The sequence below is a fragment of the Prunus dulcis genome, chromosome 3 (assembly GCF_902201215.1).
Source record: "Prunus dulcis chromosome 3, ALMONDv2, whole genome shotgun sequence".
NCBI classification, from domain to species: domain Eukaryota; kingdom Viridiplantae; phylum Streptophyta; class Magnoliopsida; order Rosales; family Rosaceae; genus Prunus; species Prunus dulcis.
Window position 1 is genome coordinate 20,782,265 of NC_047652.1, and position 11,722 is coordinate 20,793,986.

An 11,722-nucleotide genomic window follows, 5' to 3' on the forward strand; every position below is an offset into this window, starting at 1 on the left:
GTTTGAATGAATTGTTTCGTAAGTGTAAATGACAAAAGTGTTTGTGGGCTTTTGGAGAACACTGTGATGCCTCAGTCCTTTTGCAGGCTGATGCTTAGCTAATGTGTTATTTGTTGATCAAGAAAGGCTCGTTTGGGCCCTTAGTTTGAGCTTGACTGCCTTTTTCTTTGGATGCGTTAGGCGTGCCACTACTAGTGTTTTACTCTTCTAGTAGAAAGAGAGAATGAGTGACCAAGTGATGTGAAGATGGTGCTATGCTCATTGATCTTAACCTCTAACCAAAGTCATTGTGCTCCAAGTGGGGAATCTGGCTTGCATAGGTTCTGTATGCCTCAATTAAGAGGACTTCAATATTTTACTTGCTACCGGACAAACTTGGAAGAAGCAACAACTTTAAATTGAAATCGAATAGAAAGTGCAACGAAAGTTTAAAGTTGGTGGTGTTCGAAAGGTATTATATTGTTGCAAGACAGCAAATACATATCTATTTAGATCAAATAACAATAATCAACTTAACAAGAACCAAAGAAATGATTATCGGACAGAAACAAAACTCCTTAAACACCACTATAATCTTCTTGAGATAGTACAATGAGTCTGATGAAGGTGTCAACAGTATCTGCAATGCCTAGGAAAACTTGCATATGCAATACAAATTTTGATCTTTGATAAACTAGAAAAAGTGACTAACTTACAAAAATCATATCAAGCATTGATGTTGGCAGAGCATTAAGATTAGAAACAATAACAAAGTAATTCCGATCATGAGTTGTCAATTGGGAACGAATCAGAGTATGTGTTTGGGAAAAGAAGAAAGTTTCAATCAGGAGTTGTCAACTGGGGACTCAAGAGATTGAGAGAGGATTTGATTCAAGTCTTAGCCATTGATATGTTGTGATATGTATTTGGCAAGTTGTTTGGGTCAAGTGTATTTGAAGTTGGTTCAAATAAGATGTTTGTTCTTGAGAGAAATTGGATGTCCTTGAATCAATATCTCCTCCATTTATTTATAGTCTTTTTGGCTTCTCGGATTTGTCCTCTTGGTAAAAAACGGAAAGTGTCCTCTTGGTAAAAAACGGAAAGTGTCCTCTTGGTAAAAAACGGAAAGTCCTGATTACTAGTCTCTTCTCTGCAACTAAGTTTAGCGGTCTTTTGAATCTTCCTCAGTTCTTGCGCTTTTAGCTGGCTTAGACATGTTGAAGCAGCCAATCTTCATGGTTCAAATCGCATTTAATGACGTTGTCTTACTCTTCTTCCACCATCTGACTTCCCATAAGTTGTTGAAGTAAGCTTTGAGTTCAAAATTGGATACTCGCAGTAACTTTGAGTTCAAAATTGGATACTCGTGCTTTTACCTGGGTAAAAATAACGATCTTTTGAGTTTTAGCAAAAAATTTTTTGAATAAACCACACCGTAGATATTTGGTGTGGCAGAAAACTAATTTTAAATTCATACATTTACATTGTCTGTTAATTTATGAATCTTAAAGAAAAGAAATCATTTTATCCATTTTAGGGGACCAATCATGTGACTTTGCCATAACCATTCAATTTGGTTTTGAGACCATTTATTTTATTTCTATGATATCCGTGGAAGCAAATCCGGCTTCAAATCACAAAGTGCCACGTGGATAAGAAGAATATCTCATAGGTGAATTAATTGAGCCCATTTATTTGGCGAATTAATTGATACTAAAAATAAGAATATTATCTTAAATATGAGATATTATCTTTATTGGGGAATATGATCACCAATTGAAAGATAATATCGCCAATTTAGGGTATTATCCTATTTTGTACATTTTGGGGAAAGAATATCTACCTTCTAAATTGGAAGATATTCTTTGAAAAACCTTACCACATTCAACACACAAGGTAATCTGAAACTCAACCCTAAACACCCGAAATCTCTCTCTCTCTCTCTCTCTCTCTCTCTCTCTCTCTCTCTCTCCCCCTCTCCTAGCTGACGACACCTCCATTGCCAATGACCTCACCACTCTCGTCTCTCCCACAAGGCCAAGTGCTACCACACATGCCTCTAGTCACCCGGCTCTCCCAGTGAAAGAAAACTCCGTACCGTTTTTTAACTATTGTTTCTCAAAGATCCAATCGAACTAACTTAGGCATCGGAAGACCTTTGGCCAATACCTCTGGGTGTGGTCTTTTACTCATGTTTCTTTCGCAGGAACCGAGAAAGAAATGGAAGGAAGCTCAAGAGGTGAATAATCTAAAAACGAATATTCTCCCGTGAGAAATTTGAACGAATAATATCCATCGAACACATTCAGTCCGATAAGCTTTACTTTTCCAGTTGACCAATTTGTTTACTCAATGTCTTCAAAGGTCCCGCATTGTCCGATGCATTTGGGCTTTTAAACATAACTTGTGAGGAGCCCCAATCATTTTATAACTGACTTGGGCAACTGCTGTTCATAAAATCAGCCCATTGATTGCAGAACTTGGGCTGAGCCAATTTTGGTCCAAACACTAGGCAATTTGGAAATTCCACACATCGTATAACTAACCTGCAAAAAAGAAAACTGCAAATCACTTTTTTTCTTTTTCTCAAGCTCTTGGTTTGATCACTCTGTTAATGGGAATTCTACAAACAAATTCAAACCCAACACAATTCAAAGGTCCACGTTCCAATCAAATTCCAAACCCAGTTTTTGGATTATATGATTTACCAACCCAACAAAAATCAAGCTGAGGTTCCAATCCAGTATCAAGGCATACATTTTGTAGCAACATTCCTACCACTGATTCTTTGTTGCAATTGAACCATTTGTCTGAGAGAGTTTCAATATATTTAATATTAGTTTGGAGCTCACAAGCATTAGAATATGACTTCTGGGAATCCAGAAAACATGTCGAAACATAACAAAGAAAACTCGGACGAGAGATTTCCTTTGTTATCAAGGACTCAAGATGAGAAAGTCGTGACTGATAAATACTCTGGAGCATCCTTTCATGGCTCTGTGTTCAATCTGTCATGCACCATTGTTGGTTCTGGGATTATGAGCCTGCCTGCAACCTTGAAAATGCTGGGGCTCGTTCCTGGGATTGTTTTGATCATTATAGTTGCATTTGTTATCGAGTCGTCGATCGAGATGTTGTTGAGATTCAGCAAGGCAGGGTCTGCATATTCCTATGGTGATGCCATGGCTGATGCCTTTGGAAGAATTGGGAAAGTTTTACTTCAGATCTGCATTGTTATCTACAACACTGGTTCTCTTATAGTGTACATGATTATAATTGGTATAACGCCATTTCTTCCTTTTCTACTTACATTGGTCTCTTTCGAAACCATTGTTTTGTATTGTTTCTGTTGTGGCTCAGAAATGTTTGTTTCCTTTTCGAAACCAGAGGATGTGCTTTCTGGATCAACCTCAAAAGAGGTTCACCATGCCGGCATTTTGGAAGGGTGGTTTGGAGAACATTGGTGGACTAGCCGCGCCTTTGTTCTTGTTGCAGTAACTGTTGTTATATTTTTTCCATTGATGTTCTTCGAGCGTATTGGTTGGTAAATATTTCCTTTATGCATCAGTTCTAATTAATGATACCTTGTTTCTGCGTAATATAAAGTTGCAGCTTAGTACAGTTCCTGTGTAAATAAATCATCTTGGTATCTTGTAATTTGATATAATTTCGTAGTTTGCTATGCATAATTAGGTTAAACTCAGTAGGGCAGAGATATGATTCTTTGTTTTTCGGTTGCAGATTCAGCCAGATATATCTCTGTTATATCAGTTGGATTGGCTATTGTGTTCCTTCTTGTTGTCATTGGGGTCACAACTTTCAAATTAGTGGACGGAAGCATAGAGACGCCTAAATGGTTTCCGGCTGTTACTGATTCAACATCATTCCTTAATCTCTCCACTGCTGTCCCTGTTGTTGTCTTTGCATATATCTGCCACTACAATGGTATTCAATCTGATCTTCTCTTTATTTCCAAGTCGTTACATGTCTTTGCTTCCCTTATAATTTGCTCTTTGTTCCCCCTCATGGTTAGCCTTTTTTGTGCCAAGTATGCAGAATGGAAGAAGAACAAAGTTCCATACTCATATTGTAATCCTTGCAAAACTTTAGAATTTGAAAATGGTTGAATTCTGAAAATATGAATGTTGATAATTTTCAGTTCACACAATACAGAATGAGCTTGCAGATTCTTCCCTAATTCAAGGGGTTGTTCGGGGTTCGCTTGCTCTATGTGCCGTTGTCTATGTAATGACCGGCATTTTCGGGTTCCTTCTGTTTGGTGAATCAACATATACTGACTTGCTCTCCAACTTTGACACTGACATTGGCGTTCCATATAGCTCACTGTTCAACAACATTGTTCGAATTAGCTATGCCGGTCATGTTATTCTTGTCTTCCCAACCATATTCTTACCTCTGCGGCTCAACTTGGATGGCCTCCTTTTCCCCTCAGCAAGGCCCCTGGCTTTGGACAAGAAGAGGTTTGTGTTGGAAAGTGTAGGGCTTGTCCTCATTTCCCTTGTGGGTGCAATATCCATACCAAATATTTGGGTAGCTTTTGAGTTCACAGGAGCAACAATGGGAGGGTTACTTGCATTTGTGTTTCCTGCTTCCATCACTCTCAAGTGAGCTCTTTTTCATTCTTAATTCAACTAGAAACTCACTTATCTCGATATCAATTGTTCTAATTCATAGATTTTCTCTGTTAATCTGGTGTTTCAGGGACCCTCATTGTATAGCAACTACCAAGGACAAGATTGTGTCAGTCTCCATGATCATTCTTGCAGTAGTTTCAAACTTCATCGCCATATATAGCAATCTGCGCTCTTTGTTGTCCTAACTGAGAAGAGCACCTGTTGCCTTGGCCAAATGGAACTGAAGACAAAAGAAAAAGTGAAATTGAATTTATTCATGAATTTAAGGATAAATTCACATATTTGTTCTTTGAAAGTGAAGACAATTTGTTTTATTCATTTATTTACATAACTTACCTGAGATTGTTGTACAAGTTTCAATGTGATTGTCGTGTCGTACTAAATATCTTGGCCAACCATGCCACGTGTCGCAATTGGAACCTCCTGTAGTTTCAAAGAGTATGTCCTGAGGCTTCCATTACTGTCTATCGTTTTTGTATATGACTTCTGCCTAGGTTCTGATTACCCATCTAACTAAACCACATGTCGTATCACCACAAATAATGGAGGCCTTCCAGTCAAATGGGAACACTCATTTTTGTATTTTTGTATTTTTGTTTGACTAGCAGCTGAACAGCCTTTGCTCTAATACTTAAAAAATTTGGCCCTCTAAATTCAGAGTTTTTATCTACTTTTCTTCTGTTTGTCTACCTATAAGAACCAGTTGTTTATTTTATTTAGATTCTATAGAAACCAAATTTGACCTTTTGTTCTTTTTTCTGTTTTCAATTCAACTTCTTGTTGCCAAGAGAGATTATGTTCAATATTGTTGAGTTCCACTAGGAAGAAAGCCATTCATTTAAAGTGTTTACAGTTTTTGATTATTTGGTCTTGAATTTATATCAAGTTTTTATAACCCAATTGTCACTTCCATTACTATTGTTAAGTCCTATATCGAATTTTCGATCTAGTTCGAAACAGAGTTGTTTTCTGTTTAGTAGTTTTGCTTTGCAGGCAGCACATTAGGTGATTCTTTTGGGAATTTATAAAATTTCTGCTTGCTAACTGATGTTGTATATTGAGCTCTCAAAGTGATAAAATTTGAAAGCTCTGATTTTGAAGTAGTGAGTGAGCCATTGGAATATGAGTACACCACAAAGTGAACACCAATTAGTTGATGAGAGGACCCTTTTGTTGCCCACAAGCCAAAATGAAGAAGCTCAGGCTGGGTTTGGCAAACCCAGCAGAAGAGCTTCTTTTCCTGGGTCTGTGTTCAATTTGTCCTGCACAGTTATTGGTTCTGGAATTATGAGCCTGCCTGCTACCTTGAACATATTGGGGCTCATCCCAGGGGTTGCTTTGATCATCATAGCTGCATTCTTAACAGAAGCATCAATTGATTTTTTGCTGAGATTCAGCAAGCCTGGTTCAGCATTTTCTTATGGTGATGTCATGGGTGAAGCCTTTGGAAAAGTTGGGAAGTTTTTGGTTCAGAGCTGTGTTATAATCAACAATATTGGTTCTCTTACTGTGTATATGATCATAATAGGTGAAATTTCAATGCTTTTTCTTCTTCTGTTATCATTTACCAATTTTTGTCAAGGCTCAAATATTACAGGCATTCTGTTCCAGATTAAATCATGCTAAGCTTCTTGGTTAATTCTATTTTTTGGTTACCAGAGGATGTGCTTTCTGGCTCAACTTCAAATGGAGTTCACCATGCTGGTATTTTGGAAGAAAGCTTAGGGGTACATTGGTGGACTGGACGTGCTTTCGTTCTTATTGTCCTAACTGTTGTCGTAATTGTTCCATTGATATGTTTTAAGCGCATTGGTTAGTATCTCTTCCCTTATTAATTTTCCTGTTTGGCATAGAATAGCTGTACATAGAGATTTACCAACAAGAAGACCCTTTCAAATTTGTCTGCAGATTCACTGAGGTTCACATCAGCTATATCAATTACGCTGGCAGTTGTTTTTCTTGTTGCTGTCATCGTAATCACAGTGTACAAATTAATACTGGGAAGCATAGAGGCACCTGCATTGTTTCCTAGTGTTACTGGTCTGACTTCCTTTCTAAATCTCTTCACTGCATTTCCTGTTGTGGTTTTTGCTTATGTCTGCCACTACAATGGTAAGCAAGTTGATCCTCTTCTTATAAACCAGTCTTCTTTTATGCACAGTATTTGTAGGAAAGTGATCATCAAAACATAATTATACAACTTGCAATCTGCATCCACATTATATAATCTGATATCTGGTGTGATGTCAAAACATAAATGAGCAGAAAATTCAGCAAGTTTCTGAAGATGCAATATAAGTTAAATGACTGGGAAGATAAGTTTCTAATCTAAAATTTTGAGGATGACTATCTATTACTGGGAAACATCTTTGATCCTGTCTTCAGCAATGTCTCTCATATCATATCCTTGTCTATATATCTCAATTTCCAAAACTTCAAGTTGAGATCCAGCCATTTTATTTTGATGCAGTTCATAGCATACAAAATGAGCTTGAAGATTCTCGAAGGATGCCAGCCATTGTGCAGACTACAGTTGCTCTCTGTGCCCTTGTGTATGTGATGACCGGCGTGTTCGGGTTCCTCCTGTTTGGTGAATCAACTCTTTCTGACCTGCTCTCCAACTTTGACACAGACCTTGGCATTCCATACAGCTCTGTCTTCAACGATATAGTTCGTATAAGTTACGCGGGCCACATCTTACTTGTATATCCCATTATTCTTTTTCCCCTGCGCCTTAACTTGGACGGCCTTCTCTTCCCCTCAGCCAGACCGTTGGCTTCGGACAACGTGAGGTTTTTGTTGTTCAGCTCAGGGATCATTGTCATCACCCTCTTGGGTGCAATATTCATACCAAGCATATGGGTGGCTTTTGAGTTCACTGGAGCAACTGTTGGAGCTTTGCTTGCATTCATCTTTCCTGCTTGCATTGTTCTCAAGTGAGTTTTATCTTTTTACTTTCTGCTTGAATTTCTTGTATTTTAATCTTCACATTTGGTTTTGATCTTTTGTTTTTCAGGGACCCTCATGGCATAGCATGGAAGAAGGACAAGATTTTGTCTGTCTTCATGATCATTGTTGCTGTAGTGTCAAGTGTGGTAGCCATTTACAGTGATGCATATTCATTATTGACATAGCAAGGGCAATAAATATACCCTCCAATTTTTCATTTTTAATAATGTTGCTTGGGGGCTCTAACTAATCAATTGAAACATGTCAGATATATTGTCTGAATGAATGAATTGTAGTTGTAAAGACAGACACAAGGAAAGAGAAGGAAATTATGCTTCTGCAACCTCTGATTATAAGCGCAAGACTCTCAATTTTTTCCATTCATGTTAAATTTGTTTAACATTGCACCATATTCTAATGATCTAATCACCTGTCTAATATGTAGGACTTACCTATGTAAGTTCATTTCTATATAAAAAATGCAAAGAACAATTGATTGAAACAAAAAAACCAAAAAGAAGAATAATAATTTGAACAGAGCAGCATGGCTTTTTTTCTTTCTTTCTTTTGGTTACAGTGATGGGGCCATGGTTATCAGAAATTGTGAGTTTAGTATATTACACATGATACATGAATGTTAGGATTTGAACCAAGAATCTTGCGTGGCTAAATTTAGATATTACTTTTTATTCCCAAAAGCACACGTTATAGTCGCGGTTCTTATTTTGTTTGAGGACCTTTCCTATTGATAGAGGTAATAGTATACTAAACTAACACAGACTACACGAATACTAAAACTCGAACACAAAACCTTGCCTGAGGAAGTAAATACTCTCCCACTACATTAGTGGTTCCTATGCTTATAGTCGCGGTTCTAGACAATCAACCGAGACTCTTAACCCGCGGTTTCCGATTAGCGGTTTTAGCACTAATAAAGCAAAAAATTCGTTATTGGCCTTTGGGTGTAACGGTTGGAACCCAATTTCGAATGGCTGCGAAAGAGGAGCAAGACAAGCTCGCCGAGTCTCTCAACGATCTCTTCACCAGCGTCTCCACTATGGTCAAATCCGAGCTCCAGGTTCCATCTCTGAAACCCCAATCTTCAACCTTTTCAAATCGATTTCTGCGATCATCAATTGATCTAAGAACTGAGTAGTTGTTGATATGAATTCATTTTGATCAGGGATCAACCAACCACCTGGACCTTTTGGAGAAGATGAATCTGAGAGTGGCCGAAGAGTACAAAGGCTTCGGCGACGTGGCCTCTGGGCTGAGCGTCTTCGTGGAGCAGCTCAAGTCGAAAAGCGGCAGCTTTGAAGAGTATGCGAAGCAGATTGACGTTATAGAGCAGCAAGTCACGGAGTTCGAAGCTGTGATTTCTGTGCTGGATAGATATGTGTCTATGTTAGAGTCCAAAGTCCAATCTGTGTATCAGAATCCGTCTCCTTGCTAAGTTTTAAGCGTTTGTGAAAATTATTTTGCTGTTGGTTTAAATTTTGTGGCAATCTGTGGGTTTTTTTTGGGTGTGAAATGCTTTGAAATTGGAAATGAAAAGTGCCCTGCTTGAAGTAAACACACTATGTACATTTAAAAGCGGTTTAGAGTAATTTGACTTTAGCTTGTATAAAAGCAAAAAGCAGTTTGCACAAACTTCAGATTTTAGCAATCTGACAAAAGGTTTGCTTTGAGCAGTCGATCATGGAAACAGATGTGAATGATTGTCAACCGATAATGTACGTGGCATAATCGCAAGTATTCACCTTCTGAGGATGAAAGCAACCTTCTTTGAATGAATAATTTATGTATAATGGTAAAATGAACCATCCCAGTGTTTCTGCTATATAGTACAAGTATGCAACCAGCTGGTTCAAGTCATCAACAAGATAACTAACTACCATGTGCTTTTGTCAGCTTATCTTTCTGTGATGTTAGTTACGACAATAATAAGAGAACTTGCTACTTGTTTTGTAACGAGGAGGCTGCTTCTTCTTACGTCTTTGTAAGTTTTGCAGCATCATAGCCCGTGTTTTCCCATCTGGTTGCAGACCGTTCTCACGCATCTTCGTGTAAATCTTCTTTGCTAATTCAATTTTGCCTCTTAAGCACATTCCTTGAATGGCAGCATTATAAAGAGACATATCTGGTGCAGCCCACTGCAGAACAAGTAAACATTATAGAGGTCATTATCTTTGGGCATTGAGGGTCTAAACAATCCCAAAAGAACAATAATGCATGGATACAATATGAGTCAATTGCACCATTGATAGAAGAGTTTTTGAGTTTCAATAGAAAGAGTTGTTTTATACATAATTTCCATGCTATCCCATAAAAGCAATGATATGAGATAAGCTGAGGCACAAAATTAACATAACCCTGAAAAAAGAAGCAAAAAACTTACATTCAGGATTTCCTCCACTTCATCCCATAAAGAACCCCAAATGCAACCCCTTATTAGTGATAGATAAGTAAATATGTCTGGGGTGCACTTCTGGTGAACCATGTGCTCATAAACTTGCAATGCCACTTCAGGTTTTCTTGCCTTCTCACAAGCACTGATTACAAGATTATATGATGCAGTTGAAACTGACTGCCCCGAAGCTTCTAATTGCCAAAAAAGCTTCAGAGCTTTATCCCATAGTCCAAGCTTTGAGCATGACATTAAAGCCATATTGTACAAATGTGAGTTCAATTGAGAGCCCTGACTTGTCTTGATACTCTCATAAAGCCTAAGGGCATCATCATGTCGATTTGCCCTATACAATGCACCCAGTAACGCATTCCATGTGTAAGCATCGGGTGAATGACCCAAACATTTCATGATATTATATACCCTGAATGCTAGTTCAACCTCCCCAGCCTTCCCAAGTGAATTTATCAATGCATTGAATGCAACTGCATTTGGCTTGAGCCCTCTGTCCAACATACTTTGAAAGATGTTTAGCGCAAGATCCCACTTTCCGTCCTTCGAGCATGCACCAATGATAGCATGCATTGTATCATTCCCAGGTTCAAATTTGTTTTGAATCATTTCATTGTAAGCATCAAGAGCTAGTTCATGCTGACCACAACGAACAAAAATGCTAACTAAGATGCAATAAGTAACTCGTGTTCCAGTAAGGCCATTCTCCTTAATATGTCTCCATAATCTCTCAGTTTCACGCCAATTGTTCACTTTACCACAAATTGATATCATTGTGTTATAGACGATGGTATCAAAACTGTCCCTCACTTCACTTTCCTCTTCCATTGCCACAAACATTTCAATGGCAGAGCTGCAGCCCTCAGCAACCGAAACTGCTTTCAGTAATAAACTATAAGTATGCCCAGTGGCTAGCTTCTTTCTCTTCATAAATTCAAATACTCTCAAGCCATCATCAAGTAACTCATTTCTCAAAAGGCAAGATAATAATGAATTACATGCATGTAAATTAGGAAGCAGACCTGATAGTTCCATGGAAGTAAACAGTTCCAATGCACTTCTAGTTTTGTTTGTTCTACTAAGCACCAAAATCCGCTTTGATAACGTTTCTTCATCCATCTCCTCTAAAAAGCTTACCCTATTTACATTCAATGAAGCCTTCCTTTTTAAACATGATTCGGGCTGAATGGGAACCTCAGGTTCAATATCCAAGTCCTCGTCAATTGCCAACTCTCCCCATGGAGGCAATGTCTGCTTAACAAAAGAAGCTTCATAGCCTCCTTCTCTTTGAACCACTTTATCTTCTTCCTCTTCTTCACAAACCAAACCAGATTGGCCACCAGCCACCATGTTTCGTAAAGTCAGAGATTTTGCCTTCTTTGTACATGCACTTGTCAAATTTATTGGCAGCATATTGGGTAACCACATAGAAACTAAACACTGACGAGAATGCCGATAGCCAATTTTATGCACAGAACTAATTGGGTTAAATGCTTTATGTTGGAAAAGAAACCCATTTGACATAATCACTATGGAAACTGAAACCCTCATCACCTCCCCCATAACTGAACCCAGAATTAAAAACTAATACAGAAATACACAAAGATACAAACTTTGGTCTTTCTTCAACCATATGAAGTGGTTTGATGAGAAAACTAACCTCAAGAGCATGACCCAGTTTGAGAATTCAGCTTGAAAGATGAAGATGAAGCTCACGCCC

At 38.2% G+C, this 11,722-nt stretch overlaps 4 protein-coding genes across 5 annotated transcripts; 3 read left to right on the forward strand and 1 right to left on the reverse strand.

Annotated features, from left to right (window-relative positions):
- Positions 1–2,843: 2,843 nt before the first annotated feature.
- LOC117622941 (amino acid transporter AVT6A-like) lies at positions 2,844–4,869 on the forward strand. Its single transcript, XM_034353760.1, has 5 exons — positions 2,844–3,258; positions 3,367–3,519; positions 3,721–3,924; positions 4,139–4,604; positions 4,702–4,869. The coding sequence occupies exons 1-5, from the start codon at positions 2,844–2,846 to the stop codon at positions 4,817–4,819; spliced, it is 1,356 nt and encodes a 451-aa protein (XP_034209651.1). The 3' UTR covers positions 4,820–4,869.
- A 431-nt stretch (positions 4,870–5,300) lies between these two features.
- Positions 5,301–7,936, forward strand: LOC117623600 (amino acid transporter AVT6A-like). The gene is made up of 5 exons (XM_034354648.1): positions 5,301–6,162; positions 6,294–6,446; positions 6,543–6,746; positions 7,105–7,570; positions 7,651–7,936. Exons 1-5 carry the CDS (start codon positions 5,757–5,759, stop codon positions 7,766–7,768), a joined length of 1,347 nt encoding a protein of 448 aa, XP_034210539.1. The 5' UTR covers positions 5,301–5,756; the 3' UTR covers positions 7,769–7,936.
- A 432-nt stretch (positions 7,937–8,368) lies between these two features.
- On the forward strand, positions 8,369–9,156 carry LOC117623601 (biogenesis of lysosome-related organelles complex 1 subunit 2). Its single transcript, XM_034354649.1, has 2 exons — positions 8,369–8,661; positions 8,767–9,156. The coding sequence occupies exons 1-2, from the start codon at positions 8,440–8,442 to the stop codon at positions 9,034–9,036; spliced, it is 492 nt and encodes a 163-aa protein (XP_034210540.1). The 5' UTR covers positions 8,369–8,439; the 3' UTR covers positions 9,037–9,156.
- A 175-nt stretch (positions 9,157–9,331) lies between these two features.
- On the reverse strand, positions 9,332–11,654 carry LOC117623598 (pentatricopeptide repeat-containing protein At3g29290). Of its 2 annotated transcripts, XM_034354647.1 has the most exons (3): positions 11,025–11,654; positions 9,982–10,877; positions 9,332–9,736 (listed from the first exon to the last, which is right to left on the reverse strand). In XM_034354647.1, exons 1-3 carry the CDS (start codon positions 11,563–11,565, stop codon positions 9,512–9,514), a joined length of 1,662 nt encoding a protein of 553 aa, XP_034210538.1. In that variant the 5' UTR covers positions 11,566–11,654; the 3' UTR covers positions 9,332–9,511. The 2 variants fall into 2 exon arrangements, with proteins under 2 accessions (XP_034210538.1, XP_034210537.1); XM_034354646.1 differs by having other exon boundaries at positions 9,982–11,654.
- Between the last annotated feature and the right edge of the window lie 68 nt (positions 11,655–11,722).

Bases quoted from the DNA above. Each gene is read 5' to 3' on its own strand.
- LOC117622941 (XM_034353760.1), top strand. From the start codon at position 2,844: ATGACTTCTGGGAATCCAGAAAACATGTCGAAACATAACAAAGAAAAC. The intron at 3,520-3,720 runs GTTGGTAAATAT...TTTCGGTTGCAG, and splicing joins GATGTTCTTCGAGCGTATTG to ATTCAGCCAGATATATCTCT. The intron at 4,605-4,701 runs GTGAGCTCTTTT...CTGGTGTTTCAG, and splicing joins CCTGCTTCCATCACTCTCAA to GGACCCTCATTGTATAGCAA.
- LOC117623600 (XM_034354648.1), top strand. From the start codon at position 5,757: ATGAGTACACCACAAAGTGAACACCAATTAGTTGATGAGAGGACCCTT. The intron at 6,447-6,542 runs GTTAGTATCTCT...ATTTGTCTGCAG, and splicing joins GATATGTTTTAAGCGCATTG to ATTCACTGAGGTTCACATCA. The intron at 6,747-7,104 runs GTAAGCAAGTTG...ATTTTGATGCAG, and splicing joins TTATGTCTGCCACTACAATG to TTCATAGCATACAAAATGAG.
- LOC117623601 (XM_034354649.1), top strand. From the start codon at position 8,440: ATGCTTATAGTCGCGGTTCTAGACAATCAACCGAGACTCTTAACCCGC. The intron at 8,662-8,766 runs GTTCCATCTCTG...CATTTTGATCAG, and splicing joins TGGTCAAATCCGAGCTCCAG to GGATCAACCAACCACCTGGA.
- LOC117623598 (XM_034354646.1), bottom strand. From the start codon at position 11,565: ATGGGGGAGGTGATGAGGGTTTCAGTTTCCATAGTGATTATGTCAAAT. The intron at 9,737-9,981 runs GTAAGTTTTTTG...CTTGTTCTGCAG, and splicing joins AAGTGGAGGAAATCCTGAAT to TGGGCTGCACCAGATATGTC.